This window comes from Polyodon spathula, chromosome 4, assembly GCF_017654505.1.
Source record: "Polyodon spathula isolate WHYD16114869_AA chromosome 4, ASM1765450v1, whole genome shotgun sequence".
Classification (NCBI taxonomy): domain Eukaryota; kingdom Metazoa; phylum Chordata; class Actinopteri; order Acipenseriformes; family Polyodontidae; genus Polyodon; species Polyodon spathula.
In genome coordinates, this window is record NC_054537.1 from 7,720,875 (window position 1) to 7,748,873 (window position 27,999).

At 36.1% G+C, this 27,999-nt stretch overlaps 1 protein-coding gene across 2 annotated transcripts in view; it reads left to right on the top strand.

Moving 5' to 3' along the window:
- The first annotated feature begins 216 nt into the window (after positions 1 to 216).
- LOC121314109 (outer dynein arm-docking complex subunit 2-like) overlaps positions 217 to 27,999 on the top strand; it is a 68,661-nt gene continuing 40,878 nt past the window's right edge. For both annotated transcript variants that reach the window (XM_041247019.1, XM_041247020.1), the window contains exons 1-10: positions 217 to 303; positions 1,261 to 1,505; positions 1,967 to 2,124; positions 2,582 to 2,780; positions 2,933 to 3,039; positions 3,759 to 3,895; positions 5,602 to 5,718; positions 15,723 to 15,943; positions 17,676 to 17,825; positions 18,524 to 18,671. In XM_041247019.1, the coding sequence (XP_041102953.1) occupies positions 1,282 to 1,505; positions 1,967 to 2,124; positions 2,582 to 2,780; positions 2,933 to 3,039; positions 3,759 to 3,895; positions 5,602 to 5,718; positions 15,723 to 15,943; positions 17,676 to 17,825; positions 18,524 to 18,671 (1,461 nt within the window). In that variant the 5' untranslated portion in view covers positions 217 to 303; positions 1,261 to 1,281. The remainder of the gene's footprint in view (positions 304 to 1,260; positions 1,506 to 1,966; positions 2,125 to 2,581; positions 2,781 to 2,932; positions 3,040 to 3,758; positions 3,896 to 5,601; positions 5,719 to 15,722; positions 15,944 to 17,675; positions 17,826 to 18,523; positions 18,672 to 27,999) is intronic.

A 27,999-nucleotide genomic window follows, 5' to 3' on the forward strand; every position in this document is an offset into this window, starting at 1 on the left:
ACATTTAGAAATTAAACAAGAACCCCTATTTTTGTTACACACACACACACACACACACACAAAATGTAATTCAAAGCAAGACCCTTGCTATCCTGGATGTACTTGGATCGATTTTCCCAATGCTATCCAGTCCACCGGTTTGATCTTTCTGGGAACCCGTTGTTTGGCGGTTTCCTAGCAACAAAGCACACTATTATTGCGCGTGCATGTTTCTAAGGCAACAAAGTAACTGAACAGCCAGCAGAGCTTGGTTTGTGGTGTTTTGGCAAAACAAGCTGGACATTTGTTGTTAGTGACATTAAGGTAAGTTTGTAAAATACTACTACTAATAATAATGCAGTACGCACTCTGATAATATAAAATATACCTTATATTAAAAAGTACTGTTTTATAATAGAATTCGTACACGACGAGGAACAGCATCTGTGTAAACAGTAAGTATCGTCGCTGTTTAAGAATACAGTTTCTATAATTTTATATTTAAATAATGGCGTTCAACTTAAACAAACAACAAACTAAGCAGGATCATTTAAAAAAAAAAGTGTAATTCTAAATACAGTTCTAGGTAGATGAAATGGTAGCCGTATTAGTCCAGAGATGATAGACTTCAGGTGAAGAAGAGACCTTTGAGGTCTTGAAAGCTTGTGAATAATTATTATTTAGTTAGTCCAATAAAAGGTATCACTTCTCCTTCTCTTTGTCTAAATACAATTCTGAAATTCTAAAATCATACTACCGGTATACACGTATTTTTTGATGTAATTCCAGTTTTAGCATTCATTTGTTCTACTTAATATTATAGTAAGAACACGACGTTGGCGAACCTAAGCAGGGCTTGAAATATTATAATTACAGAAAAAGAAAACGAATTTGCTTCATAACATTAATATCGTGGATGTACATATCTCTCTCTTTTAAAAGTAGCCACTGCTTCACATATGAATTCGTTCTACAAATATTCCTTGACCTACTCTTCTTCTACCTCCAACAATTGTAATTTGTGTTTTGAAAACAAGTTTGACACTTTGGGATATGGTCTCCAGTTCAGTGTATTGCAGACCACATTAGTCAAGAGTTTACAGTACGTAATTAATTTGTTAAGGTCCATGATATTTGCGGTTAGGATGTTAACAGATCAAGGGAATTATCCTACAGTCAAGCCTTTCTACAGATCACACAGTGTTATAATTATAGTACTTAATAGTATAGTTGAGCCTAAAGGTTTTATCCCTTTTGAATTGTGCTTTTCTGTACCTGTAGGACCAATCAGAAGCTGCTGTCATGGGGGCTGCTCTGTCAAGGGCAGCTCAGTGGACTACAGCTGGTTCTGGGACTGGCAAATTGGAAATCACCCCCTTGAATGAGTCCTTACTGAAAGAGATTATTAAATATGTGGAAAACTTCAGCGCCAGACATCCTCAAGAGGCAGCACTGGTTTTTAAGGAACCTATTGAATGGACAACAACTTTAGAGCCTTCTGCTTTTGGACCAGATTATGAAATAAGGTATGTTGGATGCTATTGGTTGAATTCAAGATGTTTTTCATTAGTGTCATCAGGAAACAACCAGTGAAGAAAGTATCACGTGACACCCGTGGGGTTTTTCATTGACCAGTTTATTTTACAGGGGTCTGATTGCTCATGTTCCTGCCTACATATCATTTCTACAATATACTTAATTTAGGGTAGTTGTATATACTTCTGTCTGTTTGCTACATTGCCTAATCTACTTGCTTTTTTCACCAGAAGTTTTAAAGTACAGATGTGACTTCACTTTCTCATTCACTGCCTGATTATGCTTAATTAAATGTGAGCTGAACATAATTTCTAAGGATGCTGAAGTGCAATGATTTGTCTAATGTAATCACTGTGTGGTCTATGGCTACTGGAATCTACCTCAGTAACTGTAACTGTTGAAAATAAATACTGTACATAAATTACAACCTTTTTTCCATTCTATTTTATAGTAAGTCCACAGTAAATTCAAAAGAAACTGTCAAAGATGGACAACCCTTGTTACATCTTTCTTCACACACCATTCAAGTTTACTGTTTTAGTCAGCTGTCCAACATTTTACAGTTGGCCCAAGACAAAAAGATGAAAGAAGTGCGGGCATGCCTTGAAGGTCAGTTCACAATAGTTTCACAACAAATGCAGGCTAAACACACATATGAAGATATTGGTGAAACGCAACAGCATTTCATAAATAATACAATAAACAAATGTATCTTGAAATTTCTTGTATGTTTTCTCTTAGCCTTTAATCAGACATGCTTCAGTCTTCCAAAATGTTGACTGCTATTTTACAGTATGACTTACAATAATGTTTAGTTTATTTACATAAGCAAGAAAATAATAATAAACAAACATCTACAGTGTACATAATGCAGCATTTTTTTTTTTTTACTGGTAATGCCTATAAATTTACAGACATTTAGTGCTGCTTTTTTATATTTACAGTGGAGTATTGTGATTATCAGCCAAATCTTACCACAGTGCAACATTTTATAAAGGGCAGGTTGTTAACCAGTTTGCTAGTTTTATGGCTATTAATATATTTTTTCTTTGTTATGTATATCAAGCAAATAGAGACCCTGTAGCAAAAATTCTTGGACCAAGCTTTGCTACAGTAGAAGGAGAGGATACCTCAATGTTGCGTCTCTTGGACAAAGTGAAAGATGATAGTGAAGGTCATGAAGCAGAACTGAAAATGAAAATGTTACTCCTCCTTCAGCAACTGGATATGCAGCTGCTTAATAATTCCTTGAAGCAAATGTCACAGTATGTGGTTCACCCCTTATTTAGTTCTTGTATTATTCAGAAAAAATACAGGATTTAATTGGAATAGATTATTAGAGAAAGCACTATACTTATACATTATTTAACTGACAGGAATTGTAAATTACTAATAGATTTTAAATTGATTGTTGCAGAGAAGTACGTCCTACCCCTGTCACAGTTAAGAATGATGTGGAATTGCTGAAACGCTTCTGTGGTGAAGGAGAGAAGATGGTGTTGAAGTCTGTTGAATACACATCAGGTTTGAGTTATATCCACATTCTTCTGTTTGGAAGAAATTCCTGCTATTAAACACTGTATATTTAAAATGTGTGTATTCTGTTTGCAGAAATATGGGAGGCATTACATGTCAGATCACAATGTGTTGAAAGATAAATTACCATTTACATATCATTCCTAGTAAATGCACTCATTCTAATGCATCTAATGTCCACAATCTGTAAAAATTGTATTAAGAGATAATAAAATATGGCCTCATCTGCACAGTAAATCTCAAGCTCACAACATATTTTACACCGGTGCGTGATATCAAATGAAAATAACTGGTCCAAACTGACTAATGACCAAGGATATGTGGATAAAAATATGAAAGCAATCAGCTTTCATGTTGAACAAGATATAGCTGGAATATATGCAACATGCTTTTTGTTAACAATGTTCAGTAGCACTTTAATGTTAAAATAAAAAATAATAGTAACAGATCTTACATTTTACCTTCAGTTGCTTGTTACTGCAACATTGACATGTTTGTTTATATTTGTAAACCTGTGCAATAAAGGCAGTAAACTAAACTGTGCCATTTACACTTAAACTTTCACAAAAAATATTTAGAAACTGAGAAACTAACATTCAGAAATTATGTAATTGAATTTTACATTGCAAATATTATGGTAAGTTATTTCAGTTCTTCAATTTTTTTTAATATAAAGGTAACTGAAAATGATTAAACATTTCTTTTAGATTATGAATTTTCAAATGGATGTCGCGCTGCACCATGGAGGCAGGTTCATGGAGAAATTTGTTATCTATTAATTAAACCCCTTGACACTGATCCCTTGTATATCACATGCAGTACGGCTGGAGTTTTTCTTAATGGGGTGAGTAACAGTAATGAACTAGAAGTGAAAGAGGTCAAATTACCTTCTAGTGTTTGAACATGAGAGATAATTTACATTATTATAGGATTTATTTTTCCTATATAAATAATTCTGTTGTGGCTCCAAGATACAAATCTTTTTCAGTAGGGCTTCGAGAGACGTTTCCCGAGCATTATTTTGGAATCTCCATCGGGGGTTATGGCTATTTCTTCAATAGCATGCTTCAAACTCCAGAAAAAAAAAAAAAAAGTTGGTCTTGCTTAAAATACTTATGCAACAATTATCCAATGAGATTTTTAAGCAAATACACGACTGAGAGATTGTATGGGGGTTGTTTAAAAAGTTGTTTAATGGTGGTCTTCCCAGCAATGGGATCCCTAATGCGGGGTTGCTCCAGGGTAAACTACGTGGCTATACCAACAATGGTATTATGCACCTGAAGGGGCATAATCTAAATGTACAATTTTTAGTACTTAAGCACCTAGTGTATATTTATCTATTGCACAACTCTTTTTTGTGACTATATTCAACCCTACCCTATGTTGAGATCCACACAATGTGGATTCTATTTTTAATATGGAGCCCAATATCTCTAAATATCTCAATACTGTTTTCGTTATGTGTTTATTGATTCACTCATTGTGACTGTGTTGTGCTTGACTAAGAAGTGCAGTTTGCAGTCTACTCTAAATGATGATAAGGAAAATATAATGTATTCCTAAATACATTCAAGTGCCAATGCTCTTGCAAAGCCTGTTGTTCAAGGTTTTTTAAAGTGGAAAATACATGTTTAAAGTATATTTTTTTAAAGCATTGCATGTGATATGAACCAGAACTATGTTAATTAATTCTCTGAAGTTTTATAGTGGGCCTTTAATGACTTATTCCAAATAAATAGGTAAGCACATTTGTCAGCTGTCACAAATCTTGGCAATATGAAAGTATATGGAACCGTTAAAGTGCCTGAATATCCATAGTTATTTGCAACACTAATTGAATTCATTACTAATCATTGTTATACAGTTATAAAGTCAAATTAACACCCTCTATAGGCCAAGAGAAAGGGACATTTTTTATTTCTGAGATCTGCTTTGTGAGAAAGCAACAGTCTGCACCACTCAGAAAATGTTTAATTTCCACAGCATTATAATTACATAGGCTATATGTTTTGATTGTATTATAATTCTTTTTTGAGGGGTAGCTTTGAAATGTAGCTTTTGTGTCATGTGATATTGGGGCCAAGCACAGCAAGTTATAAACACTGGCTTGTTTTAGCAAGTCTCCATTTCTTTTATCTGGGTCCTTTTCTCTACTTTTTCAATGAAATAAAAATATAACCTGAGTGCAGGAAACATTTGACACACCCCTGGGAACACTGCTGTGAATAGCAACAGAACAAAAGTTAGCAATAAGGTGTCACTTTCAAAGTATAGGGCTTATATATACCGTACCATATAGTAGTGCCCAATAGACCTGTTTTTAAGCAATTGCAATGGTAAAGGCAAATATTCTGAGTTAACAGTACAACTGACAACAACAGTGCTGGAAGAAGCAGTTCAGTAGTTCTAATATCTTGTTAGAATGCAATGTCACACAAACAAGTATGTTTTTGTTATTATTATTCCAAATAGGGTCAGTGTTTTATATGTTATGTTAGTCCTTCAATAATATTTTTGCTGTTTCTGTATTTGTTATTGTTCTTTCAGGGTATGGAAAAGGAAAGTGAGGCAATTGACTATGAAAGAAAAAGTGAAGTGTATAAAGATCTTGTCACACTTCTGAAAAACAAGTCTCCACATTTTGCAGAAAACATCACTAAGCAGGTAATTATTTACTGTACATATAATAAATACTGAATGTTGATTTATTGCTGCAATGGGAAAAACACATACAAGTAAACCCAAGTATTTTCAAAAGTATAGATGATTATTGATACACTAGATACAATTGTAAAAGTAGACATTTATTTTAGTTTTAAATACATATATTTTGAAATACTGAAGTTTAGCAGCTTCTGCCACATCTATGACCCTTTAGATTATTAAATTGCTGAAAAAAGCAATGCAAGTATGTAGCTAAGCATTTCAGTTTAAGAGCAGTCACATGACACTTTTAAACATTCAGGGGTATTAGTAAACACATTCAGTACATTGTAAGTTAATTTGAAGGTCATTATAAACTCCTCCATGATACACTCTACTTTGTATTATGATTGATGCAATCTGTTATTATAAGATTGACATCATAGAGGTTGTGAACTAGGGTGAATAACTGCATCAATAAAGTCCAGCTGCCATATTTGTTTCCATTTCTAATATATACTTTCACTTTCTATTGCCATACTATTTTGAATAGTTTACTACTGAAAAATAACTTTTTAAAACATTTTAAATTAACAAAACAAATCACATATAAAATTAGTCCACATGCATGTAGGTGCAATAAATCTAAATAGTTAAAAATGTATGTATGTATTTGGTGAGATCAGCTTGTCAAACATATTGGTATTTTATGTTTTTTGTTTAAATTACAATAAAATATTCTGCAACAATACCGTGTGACACTGTAACACTACCTGGTGACATTTATTCCTCAGACTGGTACAATATACACAATGTTCCGCGTTTCCAGTTTATTACGAATTTTACTGAAAAACTACAAGATTTTTTTTTCACTGGACATTGGTTTTTACTGATTTATACCCGATTTTTGTCTATTATTAAATATTTTCCTGGTACTATTTTCTAGGAAATGCACAATATTTTGATTAAAATGCTTTTTTATTTTGACTCCGACATTGTAATAAACAGCTCTACTCTTCATCCGAGGTGGATACAGCAGACGTTTAGATGTCAGAGGATCAAATAACATTCAAACGTGGTTCTCTGTCACTTCACAAACACATTATCACCTGATCATGTTGGCCAATATTATATATTATTATATAATTAAAATATTATATTTTTAGTGGATGAGGAATGGAGAGAACGTAAATCAGTTTATGAATATTCAAAAGAAAACGAATGTTTGGAAGTATGCAAAAAGCAAAAATAGCAGAAGTGGATCAGATGAGGCAGAGGATGCATAGCGCTGCAATTACTGCTGCATTGAGGCACATGTTTGTGCTGACAATAAAAGAAAATACTGAAAAATAAGCGACACGTTAAACAAACAATAAAGTGAACTGAGAGACAAACAATCCATTTATGCTGCTTTTACACACACTTTAATAAAAAGAGAGCGCAGATTGACTGTGTTAATGAGTTTGTCAGAGCTCTGTGCTTTGCTGGACAGCCACTGTTTATTGCAGAGAGGTATGTATTTTTGACTTCGTACGAAAGTACTGTGTGTAGTAAACACTGCCTAACACCTACAATCTTAATCGTAAATATCTGACAGAAAACGGTGATGCTTTAGTTGTCAGTTTTCTTTTATGATTTCAAGGTGAATAAACCTGGCTTGTTTTGTGCTGGTGTCATGTTCATACCTTCTGTAGCACACCTTCAGTTTTTTTGCGCTTGTGTAGTGATTGCTGCAGTGAAGGAAAGTAATTGGGGTGGGAATAATTTGAATTATAAGAAACCTAACAGTTTACGCACTAGAGGAAACCATTCGGCCCACCAATGCATGTCTGGTTCCCAGTAGTTGCTTGATCTCAGAACTACTTCAAGTTGGGTCTTAAAGGATCCCAATGATTCAGCATCAACAACATGTCCAGGTAACCCATTCCATGCCCTCACCACTCTCTGTGAAGTGTCTCCTCTCCTTTGTCCTGTCTATCTACACTTTATTTCCTCTAGTCCTGGTTTTTGTCTGTGCTTTAAATATTGTCTTGGGGCTTATGGAGAAATCAAAGTGTGTACAGTAAAAAGAAGCTAGCTAATGATGGGAAATTTACATGCGGCCATGTAATCATTCCTACGGTAACCTGAACAATACCTCTTGATAATTGCTAAAAAAAATACCAAATTACCAAAAAAGTTTAAGTTTCAAGTTCAAAATGTTATGGACATTTATTTTTTCAATAATAAATACGATTGGCAGCCAGTAGTTGTGGGTAGGTTTGGCCTTTACAGCGTTCAAAAAAATCAAATACTGTTGGATAAAATAGCACTGAAGGTGGTTATAAAGGAATACATGAGGAAAAGCTCTGATTATTAGGATAGGCACCAATCCCAGAACACACTGTTTAAAAGAAGAATCCAGGTTTAGTCTGCTTTTATAGTTTAATGACCCCTACTGTTAGAAAAACTGATGTCCTGAACATAACCATCTCAGAATGATGGGCAAAGCTTTTGGAGATTTTGGAAGGAGATCAGCTGCACTAAATTATACATATGGAAACATACTCTCTATGCATTGTTTTTGTTTGAACAGTGTTTTTTTCTTGGTTTATCCGTCATACTGAAAGTCAGCTCCACAGCCAGCATAACATTATTTTTGATTGTTTTCCTGACATGTTAGGATTTGAAAGTAAAACTGACTTCTTTTTATGTACATTGTAGAACATAGTAGCCATAGTATTTTTTAATCATTCCTGTGCCTTAAACAAGCAGTTTTAAAAAAAAAAAAATTAGGAAAGTTATTTTATTATCAATGTTTCCATTGAAAACATCTTGTTTTATTTTGCAGCAATTTTATTTTCCTAGGAAAATGTATTTTAAAAAGTTAACCTTTCTGACATTTTGCTATGTCTCATTGCAACCTGAAGTAGGTAGAAGCATGAAACTAATTTTCACCGTTTAGACCATACTAATCTCTTTGTAATTGTCTCCAAATGTAATCTTGCATGTCAAAAATGCTCTGTGCTAAACAGTTCATTCTTTATGCCATTATTCAACACTAGAAACATAACTAGTGTGGTTTCAAATAGGCTTGAACTTGCTTGATGACATCCAAAAATAACAGAAAGAAATCTCTAAAACTATACTGCTGTTTCCAGTGCAAGCAGGCAGTGATCTTTTCCTACTTTTATTGGATTACACATTTAATTGTAACCTTTTAGTTGCCAAAAAAGACTATGCATAGAAAACTGTTGCAGGCAAACTGTTCACTTTCAGTCGTTGTTTTTGTCCATTTGATGCAATTCTCAGAGCAGCTGTGGTTGTGTGTAAGCAAGGAGAGTATGATTTTTACAATCAGGAGACACTCGCCAATTGAACTACGATTTCTCACTGTAGATTGGGGATTGCAAGCTACACACACCGCACGAGATATCTTGTTGGGGACTGCGCCTATTTTCATTGCAGAATCGTAGACATCATTCGGGAGAATTGTGGACTCAAGCGAAGAGGCAATCACTGTTGTCTCTGCATTGTTTTGCACAGAAAAAAAGAAGAAAACGCGGAGAAGATCCATTTGGACGTGCAATTGGCTTAATAGACATGGCCAGTATGGACTGATGATGCAACTCGAGTCGAGGTGCAGCCAAAATAATAAAATCTAATCTGTTCAAAAAGCGCAACACTCACTCGTAGTACAAAATATTTATAAAATTAAAAGATTGGCATGGGAGATTGGCCGTCAAGCAATCTTCATCAGAATACCAAATGCTAATGAATAATTTGAAGACTTTTAAAATAATAAATATTTTGTACTACGCGCGAGTGTTGCTCTTTTGAACAGACTAGAATACAACTTTAATAGTACTACAAGTTTGTTACAGGTTTAAATATGCAACAAACTAATCTACATTCTCTCTATTTCTCACACAGACACGCACCCCTCCTCGTATTTTGATTAAATTAGCAATACAAGCATACAGTAGGTTTGAAAGGGATATCGAATACGAATGACTGTAGAAATTGATTGCCAGGAGAGCACACACTACCACACACAGTATCTGCTTCGGCGTTAACAAGTTATAACAATTATTAACTTACCAGGTACCTTCAATGAGCGATCATGATAGGAAATGTCACTTACCTCAATTTGTCCCAGAATTTAAGAAATTAGTGGCCGACTCCTTAGTTCGTCGTCAATCAGCAAAAAGGTTTAATTTGCAATCCCCGATCTACAGTTAGAAATTGTAGTTCAATCAGCAGATTTATTTAGATGAAGGGAAATTGTGATGAAATGGTGATGTGCGTGCACGTTTGGGAGACTTGCTTGTGTAAATTGCATTTGTGGCCAAAAAAACAGCCAGAGAGAGGGATAGAGTAATTCTCATTTACTTGTGTAAATGACGAAACACATGGGAAAGTCCATGCCCACTTTCGCATGTAAACCTGCATTTCATGTGTAAGTGTGAATGAGTGTCTTTTTCCTTAACTATAAATAGTTACTGTGGATTCCGAGACGGTAGAAAGTAGTGGCTGATGGACGATTTTATGGTTAGCAGTGGTGTAGTTTACCTTAATGATAGTGCAGACGATTTTTTTTTGTAATTGTTTTTTTGCTGTGTCTGGCCTGTCATGTTGTATATCTCTTGTGGGTTTACAATTCTGTATAAATCCACTTACCATAAACTGTGTTATGCCCTTGATATAGTATTAAAGCAGCTGTTTGAGAATACCCTTGCTGTAAAAACTATGCTAAAGTTAAACACGAAGAGCAAGTACCTGAATTCTCTTGCTGTTGATCCTAGCTATGTCCAAAGACAATGTGTGTCCACCCCCCACTCAAAATCACTAGAGCGTAGAGGAAACCCAGGCATTAATAAGTATAGTTGGTGACTTGGCTGTGTTGAGCAGTGTTGCCATATGTGGAAGATGTGTGGCACAGAGCTTTACAATCTGCTGGTTTTCAGCTATGGTGATCTGCAATACTTATGTTGGTCAGTTTAATTTTATACCTCCCAGTTCATTTTGAATGAATGAGTTGTAAGATAAATTAGTTGAAACTGGTTTCAATACTAACGTGCCACATTAAAACATATTATTAACCAACCAGGCATGAGCTATTTTGCATTATTACAGAAGTGTATATACACTTGTATACCAGTTCTCTTCGCATGGAAAACACATTTTCACTAGTAATCTTCAAAAACAGCATGAGTACTTTATGCATAACAAATTTACATATCAACCCCCACTTATCCACTCTACTTGCATGACGTTGAATGAAAAGCCTGGTTTACTCGAGTAAATGGAAACCCAAAAAAGCATTTTACACAAGACATTTTCCTCGAGCAAATGTCAGGGCACTCAACTATTGGTCAGTTTTGTTGTGAATAATTTACTTTATGAAAGGCACTGGATTTGCAGCACTGGAGACTGAAATACAATGCTATTGAGTCACAGACCAAGTAAAGAGTCCCTACTTTGCCCCTCAAGCCTGTCAATGGAGGGGGCTACTTATTAGGGAAGGGATGTGAACAATTCAATCTCAATGTCCATTCAATCCTTGGTCTCTACAGTGTTCCCAATTCGCATCTCCAGTTGTGCTGAATTGTGCTGTGTTTTTTTCTAGTTACTGATTGCTAAGTTGAGACCACAAACTCCTCTAACATGTGACATACAGTAACCATATTTAAACATAGGTCCCAGAGGTGAAAACCTATTAAGAACATAAGAAAGGTCATAAACGATAGGAGGCCATTCAGTCTATCTTGCTTGTTTGGTTGTTAGTAGTTTATTGATCCAAGAATCTCATCAAGCAGCATCTTGAAGGATCCCATGGTGTCATAAACGACAGGAGGCCATTCAGCCCATCTTCCTCGTTTCTGTTTTCAGGTCGAAAAAGTCACTTGGTTCGACATTGTCAATAATTAGAATTTTGGTTGCTTGAATCAGATCGCTGCATAGTCTTCTTTGTTCAAGACTGAATAGATTCAATTGTTTTAGCCTGTCTGCATATGACATGCCTTTTAAACCAGGAATAATTCTGGTCGCTCTTTACACTCTTTCTAGAGCAGCAATATCCTTTTTGTAGCGAGGTGACCAGAACACAATATTCTAGATGAGGTATTACTAATGCTTTGTAAAGTTTTAACATTACTTCCCTTGATTTAAATTGATAAAGCAGGTGACGGCTCCTGTACGCCTACTATAATTTGTATGTTCAACTTTCTGAAGCTAGAACTGGTAATTTGATACAGCTAAGGGCTGTATTTTCTGCTGTTTTGTAAAGGAGAAAATGTAATGTTAATAAAATGAGAAAAAAATGGTCAACCTAAGAAGGCATAAGAGACCTTGAATTATACAACTTGGTTTTTGGGAATATTTTTTTACCATTAGTAGGGTTTTTTCTACTTTAAGAAAAAGTTAATTACAGGCTGTAGTAAACAGTTTGGAAGTTTAACCTTATGAGTTTTAAACATATAAGATCTGGGATTCTCCTTAACTGGGTGTAATACACCAACTTTCCTCCTTATTCCTTGCCTGTGATGAGGGTGGTGAGCCAACCGAAACATTATGTTATAATGTACTTTACTGTTTTTGGTGACATACTTCAGATACTGTAGGACATTGCCACTATTATTTCTTCTTTGAGGCGAAATTAAGATGGAGGCTTTTAACACTTGCCATGCACAGCTGATTTTCTCATTGAACAGCAACATTTTGGTCCAGAATATTGATTTATAAAACATGTTTGTGTATGAAAAGGTCATATTTTGGACTAGGCTGTTTTTTAATTTATGTCATGGTTTACAGCGATTTTTAAGATTCTATAGTCATGCTAGCTTTAGACGGCAAATGTTACAATCTTTTCTCACACTTTTTACACTTTGACATTTTACATTGAGAAATAAAAAACAATTGAGCTAGTCTGCCCTTAATGTACACTACCTGTCAAAAGTTTTAGAACACCCCCGTTTTTCCAGTTTTTATTGAAATTTAAGCAGTTCAAGTCCAGTGAATAACCTGAAATGGTACAAAGGTAAGCGGTAAAGTGACAGAAGTTAAAAAAAAAGTTTAGGTTACCAAAAACTGAAAAATAATGTACATTTCAGAGTTAAACAAAAAGGCCTTTTTCAGGGAACAAGTAAAGGGTTAACAACTTACAGCTGTCCTGCAGCAATGGAAGTAAATTAAGCCTTGAAAGTTGATGCTAACAATTTCTACAAGTGTCCCAACTTTTGTTGATTACTTACAAACCCTCTGTCTGTATAAAAGCAGTGTTGGAACAGACTGTGTTACTACACCCTCTTAAGCATTATTTGGACAGTATTGTACTGCAGGAAGTAGTATGTTGCTATCATAATGGCGAGAAAAAGGCAATTAACAAAGGAAGACAGACAGACCATTATAACCCTTAAAAGTGTAGGTCTTTCCTTTAGAGAAATTGCAAAGAAAGCCAAGGTGTCAGTGAGTACAATTTCCTACACCATCAAAAGGCACTTGGAAACTGACAGGAAGAGGTCTGGCAGACCCAAAGCCACAACAGAATCAGAAGACAAGTTTCTGAGAGTCAACAGCTTGCATGATAGGCGGCTCACAGGACAACAGCTTCAAGCACAGCTTAACACTGGTCGAAGTAAGCAAGTCTTAGTTTCAACTGTGAAGAAAAGACTTTGAGCTGCAGGTTTGACAGGGCGAGTGGCAGTAAGAAAGCCATTGCTAAGATGGCAAAATAAGAAAAAGAGTCTTGCCTGTGCCATGAAGCACCACCAGTGGACTACTGAAGACTGGAAGAAGGTCTTATGGACCGATGAATCAAAATTTGAAATCTTCGGTTCATCAAGCAGGGTTTTTGTACGCTGTCGAGCAGGCGAAAGGATGGTTCCTTGGTGTGTGACACCAACTGTCAAACATGGAGGAGGAAGCGTGATGGTCTGGGGCTCTTTTGCTGGATCCAGAGTCGGCGACTTGCACAGAGTGAGTGGCACCCTGAACCAAAACGGCTACCACAGCATTTTGCAGCGCCATGCAATACCTTCTGGTATACGCCTAGTTGGTCAGGGGTTCATCCTACAGCAAGATAATGACCCAAAACATACCTCCAGACTATATCAGAACTACCTTAGAAGATAAAAACAAGACGGTAGGCTTCAAATCATGGAATGGCCAGTACAGTCTCCAGACTTAAACCCCATCAAGGTTGTTTGTGATGAACTGGACAGAATGGTGAAAGCAAAGCAAACTACAAGTCCAACACATTTGTGGGAACTTCTGCAACAGTGTTGGGAAGAACTTTCCGAACAATATTTGATTTCCATTGTAGAAAGAATGCCACGAGTGTGTTTGGCTGTTATATCTGCAAAAGGTGGCTACTTTGATTCAAAAATTTAGATTAAATTTTGTTAAACAAAACGATTCCATGATTTCTTTTTTATCTTTATTTGTTCTATGGTTTAATTTCAGAGGACATTGAGACATTAAACTGCGTAAATTGCAATAAAAACTGGAAAAATGGAGGTGTTCTAAAACTTCTGACCGGTAGTGTATATGGCATTACGACATTGGCTTTATTATATGTCTACAACTTTTCCATTACTACCTCTATTCATATTAGTGGCTTTTCTTGCACTCCTTGTTGGGCCAGGCCCATGTGTTGCGCATATGTAGAAATACTGTCAGATTTTCTAATAAACATTAAAGTTTAAATAGGTCTCAGCTCACTTCAATTCAATTTTCTATACATAAGGTCAAGGCTGTCTTGATATAGTTATATCACTAAATTGCACAACGCCAGGTGATTTCTCTATATCTTTCACTGCTAGGAGTCCTAAAAACTCTCCAAAACTCTTCAACCCAAGTTCTCATCCACTCCAAAATGTATACTTTACGGTATACTAATTATACAAATGGTTGACAGCAAGACGCTAGTTATGACTTTTCAATTTTATATGACCAATTTTGGGACGGCATTAAGGCCGTAGCGCAGAGTGGCCTTAAAATTGGTCCATATGTATCACTTTTGGCAAGTTAAGACCATGTTAGCACAGCCAAAATGCACTCTGTTGTGCAATGCACTCTGCTGCTTATTAGCCATGCATTTCAAGGCGTGTCAAGCCTTAATGATATGCATGGGCAAATTGTAGATGTGGCTCATTTGTAAATTAAGTCTGTGATATTAAAATGAGATTGATGAAGCGGCAGAACAGCTGATAGGAAAGAGCATTATGGCAGCAGTCATACAGTATTTCTTACGACTGAGAGTGCAGGCTCCTAACCTTCCTGAACAGCCCAGGAACAGACGGAGAGTATTTAGGGGTCCGCATTACCCTTTTTGATGTCCATGAGAATGAAGTTATAGCTCGATACCAGCTATTTAATTTAGTACAATTGTTTGTATTCATTGTATAATAAACTTGGTTCATTAAGTTAGCCTTTTCATTATGTATAGTTGGTTTTAACTGTGATATTATAATAATAATAATAATGAGCACTGGCGCAGCGCATTTAAGCAGTTAAATGTGCCTGTTTACACCATACCTCATTAATATTGTGCCAGTTAATACATTTGGGATGGGGTAAAATTTGGTGCTGCGTTGGTCGATCTTGATACATATTCCCCCCCTCCATGTGCTTAGAAGCAGAGCTGCTGACATTATTTAATGCAGAATTATGACATATAATTAATTTAGAGCTTACCTTTGAGTGTGGTTAAAATATTTTATTACAATATTAGAGTGTAATTGTTCTTTTTATTGTTGGAATGGTGTGCTTGCTTTGCAGTATTGTTTTGATAAAAAAGAGGCTTAGTTTCTGCTTCTGGAAAACTTGCCATGTTTCCCTCAAAAAGGGATATAGAAGCAACATGTCAGATGTTGAAATGGAAAATGTGCTGTACTTGAAATGGTCAGAAAGAACCTGTAGAACTTTTAATTTTACAACCTAAGCCTATATAATTTTATAACCATTATTTATTATAATATATATGTTTTTAACTTTTGAGTAAGTGTTGCAATACAACTGAATTATTTTTTTCCTATTTTGAACAGGATTTTGCAATTTATGAAGAACCTCCATCGACTCAAAAGACCCAGCATGTGGAATTGGTTGATACTGAGGAACAAGGCCAAACCCAAAGGTCTTACGAGAATCGAGAAAAGAATGTGCATGAGAAGATGAGACAACAGCCCACACAGAACAAGCCAACCCCCCCAAAAAAATTGGAACCATCTTTAAAGTGGAAGAATCTTAATTTAACTTCTTACCAAGAGTATGTAATTATTTAACTTGTATAGTTAAATTAGTTTAAATGTTATGTTGTTTATAGATAAAAATCTGCATTTCTGCATGATAGGCGAACGGTAAAAAAACTGTTTTGGAAACAAATAAGTGCCACTTTAGTTGTGTGTACTGCTTAATGAGTATTCGGTCTGGTCCATTGAAAAGGGCGTAATCATTAATATCTTACTGGTTTGTTGAAGCCATAAAATAAATAAGCCACAGTTTAGTTTGGTGTTCTAACATTAACATTATTGCTAGCTATGAAATTTACTATTGTTGTGCTTATCTTTGTTTTGTGCATGTTTCATCATTTTGCTGATGCAATTTTTAGTCTCTAACTTGCCATCCAAACACCCCAGTTTTCTTTACTGTTCATAACAAACTTTGCAGTAAACTGCAGTCTTTTCCTCTGGCATCATTTCCTGGTGCACCAAAAAAAGTTTCCTGGAGAAACTGTATTTTTCTCAGAGCTCAGTGTGTTCTGTCCAGACCAGAGTGACGTGCACAGCTATGCAAGATCGCATCCAGTTTGATAAAAGCTCCAAGATGTATTATTGTTGTTGAATCATTTGTTTCAAGTTTTATTTTAGATAGCACTTTAATATAGTATTTTTTCCATATATATTATGTAGTTTAAGGTTATTGTTATAGATTGTTAGCTAGACATGCAAGTAGATTTTATTTTCATTTTATTAAATTGTATTGATTTTTGTTCAATGCACACAAGCTTAAAAAGTGTTTCAATTTATTTGTAAACTACATTGTGGTCTATGATTTTATGTAGCTTACACTTTATTGTCAAAATATTTATCCTGTTTCTTCATGTGGTTTATTGTGTGAATATTCATTTTAAAATGTAGAGATGGAGTAATCATGAGCTATAGTTTTTAAGACGTTTCACATTGTTTTAGTTTTGTTTTGGACTGAATTTCACCCACTCCCTCCTGTAAATCAACATGATCAGCTGCTATCATCAGTGAATAATATTAATTGTGGCCACTTACGTGTAACCAGTGGGTTCTCATAATTGCAAAAATAAGAACGTGAAAAAACATGAAAGAGGTTAAAATATAAATAAAATATAAATATATTGTATTATAGCTAAATCAATTTAAAAAGTCTATGAGGCGTGGAGTGTATGAAGAGTTTGGTAACAATTTGTGCAAAATGAAGCCAGTTATTGTGTTCACCATACAGTGTTACAGACACGACGGATAGACATGATCAAGCAAAATTGTGAAAGAGAAAGGCTGATTTGATAGTACAGTTATGTTTCAATCAAAAAACAATGTTGTATTTACTGCTAGGAGTTCAAATTGCCCTTCCTGTTGGGCATAACAGTTTTTTTAGGCTTAACTGTCCTCGTCGTAACAGAGGCGAATAGATCAAAATTGTAATATTGTATAATGACAGCTTACTACAGCAGCATATGTACAATACTAAAACCCCTTTTTTATATACAGTATATAGCAGTATTTGGTTGTAAATATGTTTACTTTGCAAGAGCTGAGTGTTATGTAATCATTTTAATGTTCAAACTGAATCCAAAAAGCAGTGCAATGTTTCAGTACGGGAAAACGTGTACGTAATGCTGTTAAACTATCAGGCCTATAAATATTTCCTTTAAGTACATCAGTATAATGTAGGAACACCACTCATGTTTTTAGAATTAAGATATGTTGGGGCTTTAATAATTTTACAATTTAAATGTACTTTTTTAGGGAAAAAAATGAAAATTCCACAATTATAAAGACTGGCAAACCCGATAAAGAAACTGCAGCAAAGGGAAGGATCTCTCCTCGGAGTCCCGAATTTAAAAACAAGGCACATTTTTCTTTTGCACATTTACCAAGACCTTCAGCACGAAAACCGTAAGTTTGTCGGGTGGGATAGGCTATTTAGATCAGCTTTGTCTATTTTTTATTTCTGAATTTCTTATGAACTGTAATTTGTATATGATTTTTAATTATTCATGCGATTTAAAATGTTATTTTCATGTTTAAGAAGGTTGTTTATTCTTTCAACACCACAACAAACAGAGGACCAGTAAACTAATATACTAATGTAATGTGTACATGGGACATGGTAGCATCATGGCCCGAATGTTACTTAGCAGGGAGAGAGACTGAGACCCAGGAAGCTTGAAGTTTAAATGCAAATGCACAATTAAACAAATAAGATGGTACAAATACTACACAAAACACATTTAACAAAACAAACGGCACAAGGGCCAAAACAAAAGGTTATACAACGACTCATGAACGGAAACACAGGACAGGACAGCACAGCACGGAACACACCTTCACCTCTAACACCAACATGAATTCTAAATTCACACCTGTGATCACCCTCTTTATTTATACACCTGTGGCTGGAGCCAACCCAATTAATTATTATACTATAATAAGTTATCCTTGGGTAGTTTTTGTGTTAGTTGTTATACTGAAGCGTTCAAACTGTACATTACTGTGTAAAATGACTTGTTGGTAACATTCCCTAGGTGTGAAATTTAAGATGATTTAAAACCTAAAATTAAGTCAAATGTGTGTCCTTCTATTTGTTAAATAAGTAAGACTCCGGGGGCTAAGGATGAAGATTTCAGTGAGAGTTCTTCAGAGAGTGAAGAAGATGAAGACCAGCCTGATCGGCGTCAGGAGTCAAACACAGACTTACCTTCGGAATACTGGCAAATTCAGAAGTTGGTCAAGTACTTAAAGGTAAGAGTACAACTTGTTTCAAAAAGAAGTATGTGTTTATGATGAGTTGATGTTGATTTAACATGTCTGTTGAAAAATTGTTTTTTTTTTATGTGTGCCTTTATGAATATAAAACTGAATTTATTCATTCAAAATGCCTATAATATCATTTGAATTACTGACACCATAGAGTATTATACAGGATTACACTTTGTCCATTTTCAGGATCTTGAGAATTATACTTCCATGAAATCATAAATGTAATATTCTCTTACAGTTATTAATAAGTATGGCTTTAACAGTAAAGGAATTAAGGAAATTACAAATACTAATAAGAACTGCAATTCAGTCAAGTGTTTGCTTTCACTGTCTAAAGCTGATGGGTCTTTCAAAATGTTTAAAACCTTTTGGTATATCTTAATTAATATTTCAATAACTGGTTCTTGGTTTGAGAAATAATGTCTAAAAATTGTGCCACTCCATTCTTACTTTTAAAAGAAAATTGATTCCCAAACATATCTGTTTTGCTATGACGTTTATTGGAACAGTAATTAGCAAAGTTGAGTGCAGCAGACCAAGCCCTGGTTGTGTTTATATAAGTATTTGAATGATTTAGTTGTCAGTGAAAATAAATAATGTAGAAGTGGCATGATTTAATATACAATATATTTCAGTTTAATTCAGCACAGTGTATATCATTACATTTTGTTTAATGGAGTGGTTAGTCAGTCTTTTACTTGGCTTTCTTTGAAAAAAGGGACAATTTAATTGCATGTGGAGAGCAGAATACATTGGGAGTGCCAGGTACAGTGGAGATGCAGTTGCAACATACATATGTCAGAATGTTAGAAGAACATTGTATTGATCATGTGTTCTTGACCATGCATATGGAGTTTATTAATTGGTCATGAAAAAATCACACTCTGTGTCACACTGGGTTAGCATCTTTTCATTGCCTTTGTATACATGACAAATTAACTTTAGAGACTGCCAGAAAAGCAGTTTGTATGCAAGGGAGAAATATGAAAACCGAGTTCAAGTGTTGGCAGATCAAAAAGGGTTGGAACAGTGTTGAATGAGATTGTATTGCTACTAGTTTGGCCAGGTGGGTTCATTTACAAAAATGACTGACAATTCGGTATAAAAATATTATACTGTAATGTTCTCTCTAGTTCTAAATAATGAATCCAGAGTGTAGTTGATCTATGGGAGGACTTAAATGGTCCAAAGAGTACAATTTTAAGATCTTGATTACAATACATTTGTAAATATTTAAGAAAGAAATAGTATCATAAAAAATGGTTATAAATAAGTATTTGTTAGTAATCAGCAAGTCTTAAATAAAATGATTGATGGTCTTAAATTTGGACTAATAATTGCTCTATAACATTTTCTCTTTGGAAAGAACGGAAAGTGCAGTAATAGGTAAGGGTTAAATACATTGTTCTTTCATGGCCACTAAAATGGAAATTACAGATGACAATTGCAATTGTTTATTCTCAAATGTGTTATGCTAATTTACAAACAACTGTACACATTTCCCTGAATTAATTTAGAGAATACTTTTATTTGTAGACATTTTTGAAGAGTGTTCATTGGCAATAGAGGGCTTGAACATATGCAGCACACCTGAAATGTAACCATTTATAGCACACACGCTCATGGACCAAGCATTATACTTTCCATATTATTTAATTGGCATCGATATTTGGGTAACCACAGGGTATTTGTTTTACAAGCAGAAACTAAATTGCCTAATTAGCTAGCATTAGATATATGGCAACAAAACACTGTTTCATAGAATTTGCTTTAACAGGCTGTTACCAATTATTATACACTCTCCTTCATTGGAACTGGCTCTAAACTCAAGCGGTAAAAAAAGCACTATTTTCACCAATATGATTAATAATAAAATGTAATTATACCTTCAGACTTTTCAGAACTTGTTAGGCTTCTTTAACTGAAAGTTGTATGCGCCCCTGCAGTTTAACCGCTGGTGCTTACTGCAGCTATATGTTTAATTTATGCTACATGCACCAATGTTGTGGCTTGCAGATGTTTAGCAATACAGTAGGATCTCTGTTATATTTGAAAATTTAAATAAGTAGGCTAATTATTTTAATAAAAGGAATTTGCTCATTAGATATTGTAACACGGCAGGGAGGGGGTTAATATCCTCCCTGCAAGAACATGTGCATATGCACCTTTTTCCTTAATTACACTGTGTAACAAATGTATTTTATTTTTTTGTTCCTGGGTAGTAAGTGTTATTTCCTAATTGCTTATGCCTCAAAAGTATAGAAAATGGCTATTATTCCCCACAAACGTTGCTTTTGTGACCAGGACAGTGATATTTTGAAATTTACCTATTTTCCAGAACATTCCAGATAGATTCAGTGCTGAGTAAACTTGGAGTAACTTCTAGAACTTTCTAGAACTTTCCAGTAATATAAATAGTAGTATAAATACAGGGGCCTTAAGCCCACCAGTTCAGTTTAGTTCCAGCTGCCTAAGTGGATACATATCTGAATTTTTCTGAGATGGCATCAAGAGGCTGCAAGCATCCGGCAGACGCATTTTGCTATGTCTGCGGCCAATTTATCAAGACAAGAGCGAAAAAGTACTCCGTGAAAGCATCTACTAAGATGTGTGAGGCCTACAAGGCATATTTCGGCATGCCTGTCGGGGATCAAGACAAACCCTGGGCACCTCATTTCACCTGCGAGCACTGCAAAAAAAAAAAACTCTGGAACGTAAGATGGACAATTGTTGCTCAGAATTTTATGTTATAAAATTTGTTAAAATGTAAAAGTTTTTAATTTTAAAATGTTTTACAATTTTCAGTGTTATTGAAAAAATATATCATATATGAAAAACGTTGCGAGAATCTCTTACACATTAGTCATGGGTGAAATAAATGTATTTTTGTAGGATGGTACAGAGGGGAAAAGAGAGCCATGAAGTTCGCTATTCCAAGAATTTGGCGGGAACCCAGTGACCACTCAAGCAACTGCTACTTCTGCATGGTGGACCCTTCCAAACGTCGGACTGGCAAGAATGCACCTGCTATCACGTATCCGGACCTTCCTTCATCCATCGCCCCGGTGCCACACTGCCATGAGCTCCCAGTACCCACTCCTCCGGAGAGAGAGCAGCCGTCTTTAGAAGAGAGCAGCAAGTCAGAGAGTGAGGAAGACGTTGTAGATCCAGATGACAATTTCAGAGGTGGAGCTGAGGAGAGAAACCCATACTACCCCAACCAAAAAGACCTCAACGACTTGATTAGAGATCTTGGTCTCACCAAGTCCAATGCCGAGCTTTTGACGTCTAGGCTCAAGCAGTGGAACTTGTTGGATGAAAGTGTGCAAGTCACAGATCAGAGGAAGCGTCACCAACCTTTTTCCAGCTTCTTCACCCGTCAAGATGGGCTCTGCTTCTGCCACAATGTGGTGACCAGTCTGTTCGAGGCAATCGGAATCGCCTGTAACCAGAATGAGTGGCGCCTCTTCATTGACAGCTCATCCAGGAGCCTCAAAGCCGTGCTGCTCCATAATGGTAACAAGTACCCGTCTCTTCCCCTGGCTCACTCGGTGCACCTCAAAGAGGATTACAACAGCATCAAGACCTTGCTGGACGTCTTGAAGTATGATTAGTACGGCTGGGAGGTCATAGGAGACTTCAAAATGGTGGCATTCCTGATGGGTCTCCAAGGCAGTTTTACCAAGTTTCCCTGCTATCTTTGCCTTTGGGACAGCAGGGACACCAAGGCGCACTACCACAGGCGGGACTGGCCACAGCGGACCGAGTTCTCTGTGGGGAGGAACAACGTCAAGTGGGAGCCACTGGTGGACCCCCGGAAGGTGCTGATGCCACCACTGCACATCAAATTGGGCCTTATGAAACAATTTGTCAGAGCTCTAGATAAGGAGTCGGCAGCCTTCAAGTACCTTCAAGACTTCATCCCTAAGCTGTCTGAGGCAAAGGTCAAAGCCGGTGTCTTCGTCGGACCACAGATAAAGAAGATCCTGGAGTGCAATGAATTCCCCAAGAAGCTCACTAGTAAGGAGAAAGCGGCTTAAAACAGCTTTGTCGCAGTGGTTCGGGGCTTCCTGGGCAATCACAAGGCCGAAAACTATGTGGAGCTGGTTGAGACGCTGGTGAAGAACTACGGCACAATGGGCTGTAGGATGTCCCTCAAAGTCCATATCCTTGATGCTCATCTTGATAAATTCAAGGAGAACATGGGAGCATACTTGGAGGAACAAGGCGAGCTCTTCCACCAGGATATACTGGACTTTGAACGCCGCTACCAAGGACAGTATAATGAGAACATGATGGGAGACTGCATTTGGGGGCTGATTCGTGAAAGTGATTTAAAGTATAATCGTAAATCTCGAAAAACTACTCACTTCTAAATCTTTTGTAGTCATTTTTGTATTACTTTAGTATAACTACATGTTAATTTGGATTCATATGTTGTTTTTTTCTGACTTTATGTGAACGAAAAGACACAAATTCGCCCGTTTTCTCATTGGAAATAGGTAAATTTCAAAATATCACTGTCCTGGGCATTGTAAATTATAACTGGGTGCAGGGTATTTAAGAGGTGCAGGCGGTCTGTACGGGGCTGCTGAATAGAAGGAAGCAGAAGGTGCGCTTTGTTTCCAAGCAGTCCTGTGTGGTTATATTTGCTTATGTTGCCGGTAAATGGTGTAGCTGTCCTGCGAGCTAGTCAGGAACCTGCAACGAATGATTTAGATTCTGGTATAGTAAGCAAACTTGTTAAATTTGCAGACGACATAAAAGTAGGAGGAGTGGCAAACACTGTTCTAGCAGCAAAGGTCATTCAAAATGATCTAGACAAGATTCAGAACTGGGCAGACACATGGCAAATGACATTTAATAGAGAAAAGTGTAAGGTACTGCATGCAGGAAATAAAAATGTACATTATAAATATCATATGGGAGATACTGAAATTGGAGAAGGAATCTATGAAAAAGACCTAGGAGTTTTTGTTGACTCAGAAATGTCTTCATCTAGACAATGTGGGGAAGCTATAAAAAAGGCTAACAAGATGCTCGGATCCATTGTGAAAAGTGTCAAATTTAAATCAAGGGAAGTAATGTTAAAACTGTACAATGCACTAGTAAGACCTCATCTTGAATATTGTGTTCAGTTCTGGTCACCTCGCTATACAAAAGATATTGCTGCTCTAGAAAGAGTGCAAAGAAGAGCGACCAGAATTATTCTGGGCTTAAAAGGCATGTCATATGCAGACAGGCTAAAAGAATTGAATCTGTTCAGTCTTGAACAAAGACTACTACGTGGCGACCTAATTCAAGCGTTCAAAATTCTAAAAGATATTGACAGTGTCAACCCAAGGGACTTTTTCAGCCTGAAAAAAGAAACAAGGACCAGGGGTCACAAATGGAGATTAGACAAAGGGGCATTCAGAACAGAAAATAAGAGGCACTTTTTTACACAGAGAATTGTGAGGGTCTGGAATCAACTTCCCAGTAATGTTGTTGAAGCTGACACCCTGGGATCCTTCAAGAAGCTGCTTGATGAGATTCTGGGATCAATAAGCTACTAACAACCAAACGAGCAAGATGGGCCGAATGGCCTCCTCTCTTTTGTAAACGTTCTTATGTTCTTATGTTTAGTCAGGTGTTTGTTTTGTTTTGTTATTTTTGTAATTAAAAGTGCGCGTCAGCGCCATTTCTTTCAAATCCTGTGTGTGGGTCATGATTTGGAAGGGAAAAGAACCTGAGCAAGACTGTGTGGCGAGTCCAGCTGTTACAGTATGTATTTAAAACTTAAACTTAATCCTGTAAAACATCTATCACACATTTGCTGATGCTTCTGAAGTTGAAGAATTTTTTTTTGTTGAAATAACAAGCATATTTTATGTGTGGGCAGTGGCAACTGTTTGTGTAACTAAAGCTCCTTTTACACTAGCATGCTCTACCCGGGTCGGGACCTAACTGGGTCAGGACCGGCTACACGATTTCGCACTGCTTTTGATAAAGCAGGATTGATCTGGGTGACAGATACAAGTAAACAATACGCATATCAATGCCCCCGAAGCAGCTTGTTACAGACGCTTCGATCCAAGCTTTTGGATTGAAATATCTGCCCAAATGTTGATCAATAGCAAATGTTTCTTCATCCGTGTTGCAATCTGGCTCATGGTGTGTCTCAAGCAACAAACATATCACTAAACACAATAAACAGAAACATTCCTTGTAGAAGTAAAACCTTCACCCAGGTGTGGCTGTTTGTTATTTCGTTGGCTTGTGAGTGGCCATAATGCATTTGGTCTCAATCAACCCAGGTAAAAGTCTGTCAACCCACATTCTGAGGTGAGTTGCTGGGACCCAGGTATGTGGTTTCACACTTCACAGGAGTGTGACCTCGGTAGCCAGAACCCGGGTCCGGACCTGGATAGAAGTGCCAGTGTGAAAGGGGCTTAAGAGGCACACAATTATTGGCTATTTTTATAACGATGTTTGGCAACCAAAATGGAACTTTCTTTTTCTAGAATTTTGATGTTGTCATACTGTCATCGTACTACACTTTTCTAGGTAATATGGAAATATGTTTTTCAATATAAATGAACACCTAAAAGATGTAGACCAGTTTGGTTCAATTAACATTGTTCCATGTGCCAAAATATGTCAATTACCAAGGACAAACTGAAGAATAATCATCTTCCTGGTACAAAAATACACTTCCTTATCTGCTTTAATTCAACTGTACATTTTAAAGAACTTCTTATCCCACAACTTAAGAACAAATAATGCAAGAACCGATGAAACTTGTTATAACAATAAAAAAAAGACAAACAGGGAAAGGGCACGGAGCTGCATCAGTGCTTCCCTGTAATTGTCAAAAGTACATTCTCAGTTTTAGAAATATAAATTACAAACACAGTATAAAGTCGCAATTGAAAAAAACACTGAAATCTCAGCAGTAGGCCGAACTGTCTGTGTAGCTCAGTCAATAAAGCCTTAGCTTGTGGTGCTTATTGAAGGTCATTGCATCAAATCCTGCTGCTGGAAAGTATTTTAATGTAAAGGTTCTTCTCTTATAATTATAGTGTAATATAATTATACTCATGGTTAATTTGTACTTTCACAAATAATAATTACATCTACTCTAAAATCAGCTGCAAAGCATTGCTGCATTAATTAATACTTCATCCTAATTAAATTTTTTCTTGCTGGTTTGTGAATATGGTTTGTATTAGATCAGAATGTATAGATCTTTTTAAAATATAAGGCATTATATCTTCCTGTCTATTTTTGGAAATTGTGAAAAAATAAAACATGTGATTTGAAACAGAACATTTTATGTAGGTCTGCCAACTATGAAAACCAATGAATTGTGCTTATTTAAAGAGTTGACAGATGTGATAAATACTGTAAACAATTTAGGAGGGATTAGTATTATTCCTCATACAACAATATAGGGACTCATGAGAGCCAAGCTACTCCCACTAAATCTCTACTTCCTGTACTACATTACATTTTTTATTAACTTGTAACTGAATGGTAATACATTACATTTCATATGAAAAAATATGATGCAGTTACTTTTAGTTCAATATTTTTTAAAAAAGGCTGTGGCTAATGCATAACTCGGAAATCAGAAAGTACTACAATACAGACTACAACAGACAGAGCAAAACCCTTTAGATGAAGGGGTATACAGGGCTGTAAACTGGCAACAAAAAAAAAGGGCAAGGGCAAAGTGTAGGATGTTGTGTAATTTTGTGTTTAGAATGTATTGTTAACAGTGTTTTGTGTTTGTTCTGTTTATTTGGCCATTGTGCCTTTTTGTTTGGTAATTATTATTTAATTAAAAGTATTTTATTTGCTGCACCTTCTGTCTCTGAGTCTCCTCACTTTGGCTATCCTGTCACACCGCCAAATTCAGATAAGGAGGAAAATCTGTTATACAGTGACATAAGAAATGCAGAAAAGGAGAAGCCATACTAATAGGGGATTTCAGTTTCCCACATATAAAATGGGAAAACCCGGTGGGGAGCACAACAGCCAAAATTGAAATGGTAGAAATGATAAATGACTGCTTCCTAATGCAATTTGTGAAGGCACCAACTAGAGGGGGAGCATACCTTGATTTAAAATTTTCAAATAACGAAGAGAGAATAATTAAAACAGAGGTCAGAGAAACATTGGCAACTCAGATCACAACATTGTGTCATTTGAAGTGCTTTTTAAAACCCAAAAAGTAATGACTAAAGCTAATGTTTACAATTTTAAAAAGGCAAACTCTGTTTCATTCCTTCATAGAATAACAGAAGTAGATTGGAGTAAAATACAGAAAACATCCACAAAATGTAGTACTAGAGCCGCAAAACAAATATATCCCGAAAGTAGACAAATTACAATCTAAAACAAAATGGCCAAAATGGTTTAATAGATCAATTAAAAAGGCACTTTACAGAGCATTTAAAATGGACCAAGAACAAAGTATACAGAAGGAGTATTTAAAACTGCAAGCACAAGTCAAAAAGGAAGTTAGAAAGACCAATAGATAGGTAAAAATGAACATTGCTAAGGGGGCTAAAACCAATTCCAAAAAGGTTTTTTCAATATTATAACAGCAAATGAACATTCAAGGAGGAAATAACATGTGTAAGAGATACAAATGGCAACAAATGGCAACATCATAGTTTTTATAAAGGAGGATATGGACAACACGCCCCACACGTCAACCTGTTCCTATCCAGTTTTAAATAACTTTAGCATAACAGAGGCAGAAGTGTTTAAGGGGCTATGAGCTCTTAAAATAAACAGATCACCTAGGCTGGATGAGATACTCCCAGTACTACTCAAAGAAATGAAAGTAATGTTATTTACAAACTGCTAACTAAGATCATGCAACAGTCTCTTGAGATATTAACAAGTAACACTGATCCACAGAAAGGGAGACAAAACTGAACCAGGTAACTACAGACCATAAGCCTGACTTCTATGATTTCCATTACATGAGAATAGATGTTGAACTTCATGCTGATTTGAACTCGGCACTTGCCGAGATAAGCACCAACTAAGATGTAGCTTTGCAGTAAACTAATGTGATCCACCTGCATCTCCATCCATTTGCGTTGTTTTCCATCTGATGATGTAGATATCCTTCTGCCTGGTGTGGATTGCTGAAGTGTAATGCTGGCTCCAGGGATCAGCTCATTTTGCTTCCCCAGCGCATCAGCATGACAACTGTCTGGATTGAGCTAAGTAGAGTACATCTCTGGGGTCTTCAAGTGGGCACCTTCCATCCGCGGTCTTTCGTTGACTAGCCCACGACACCTCAAGAGGGCTC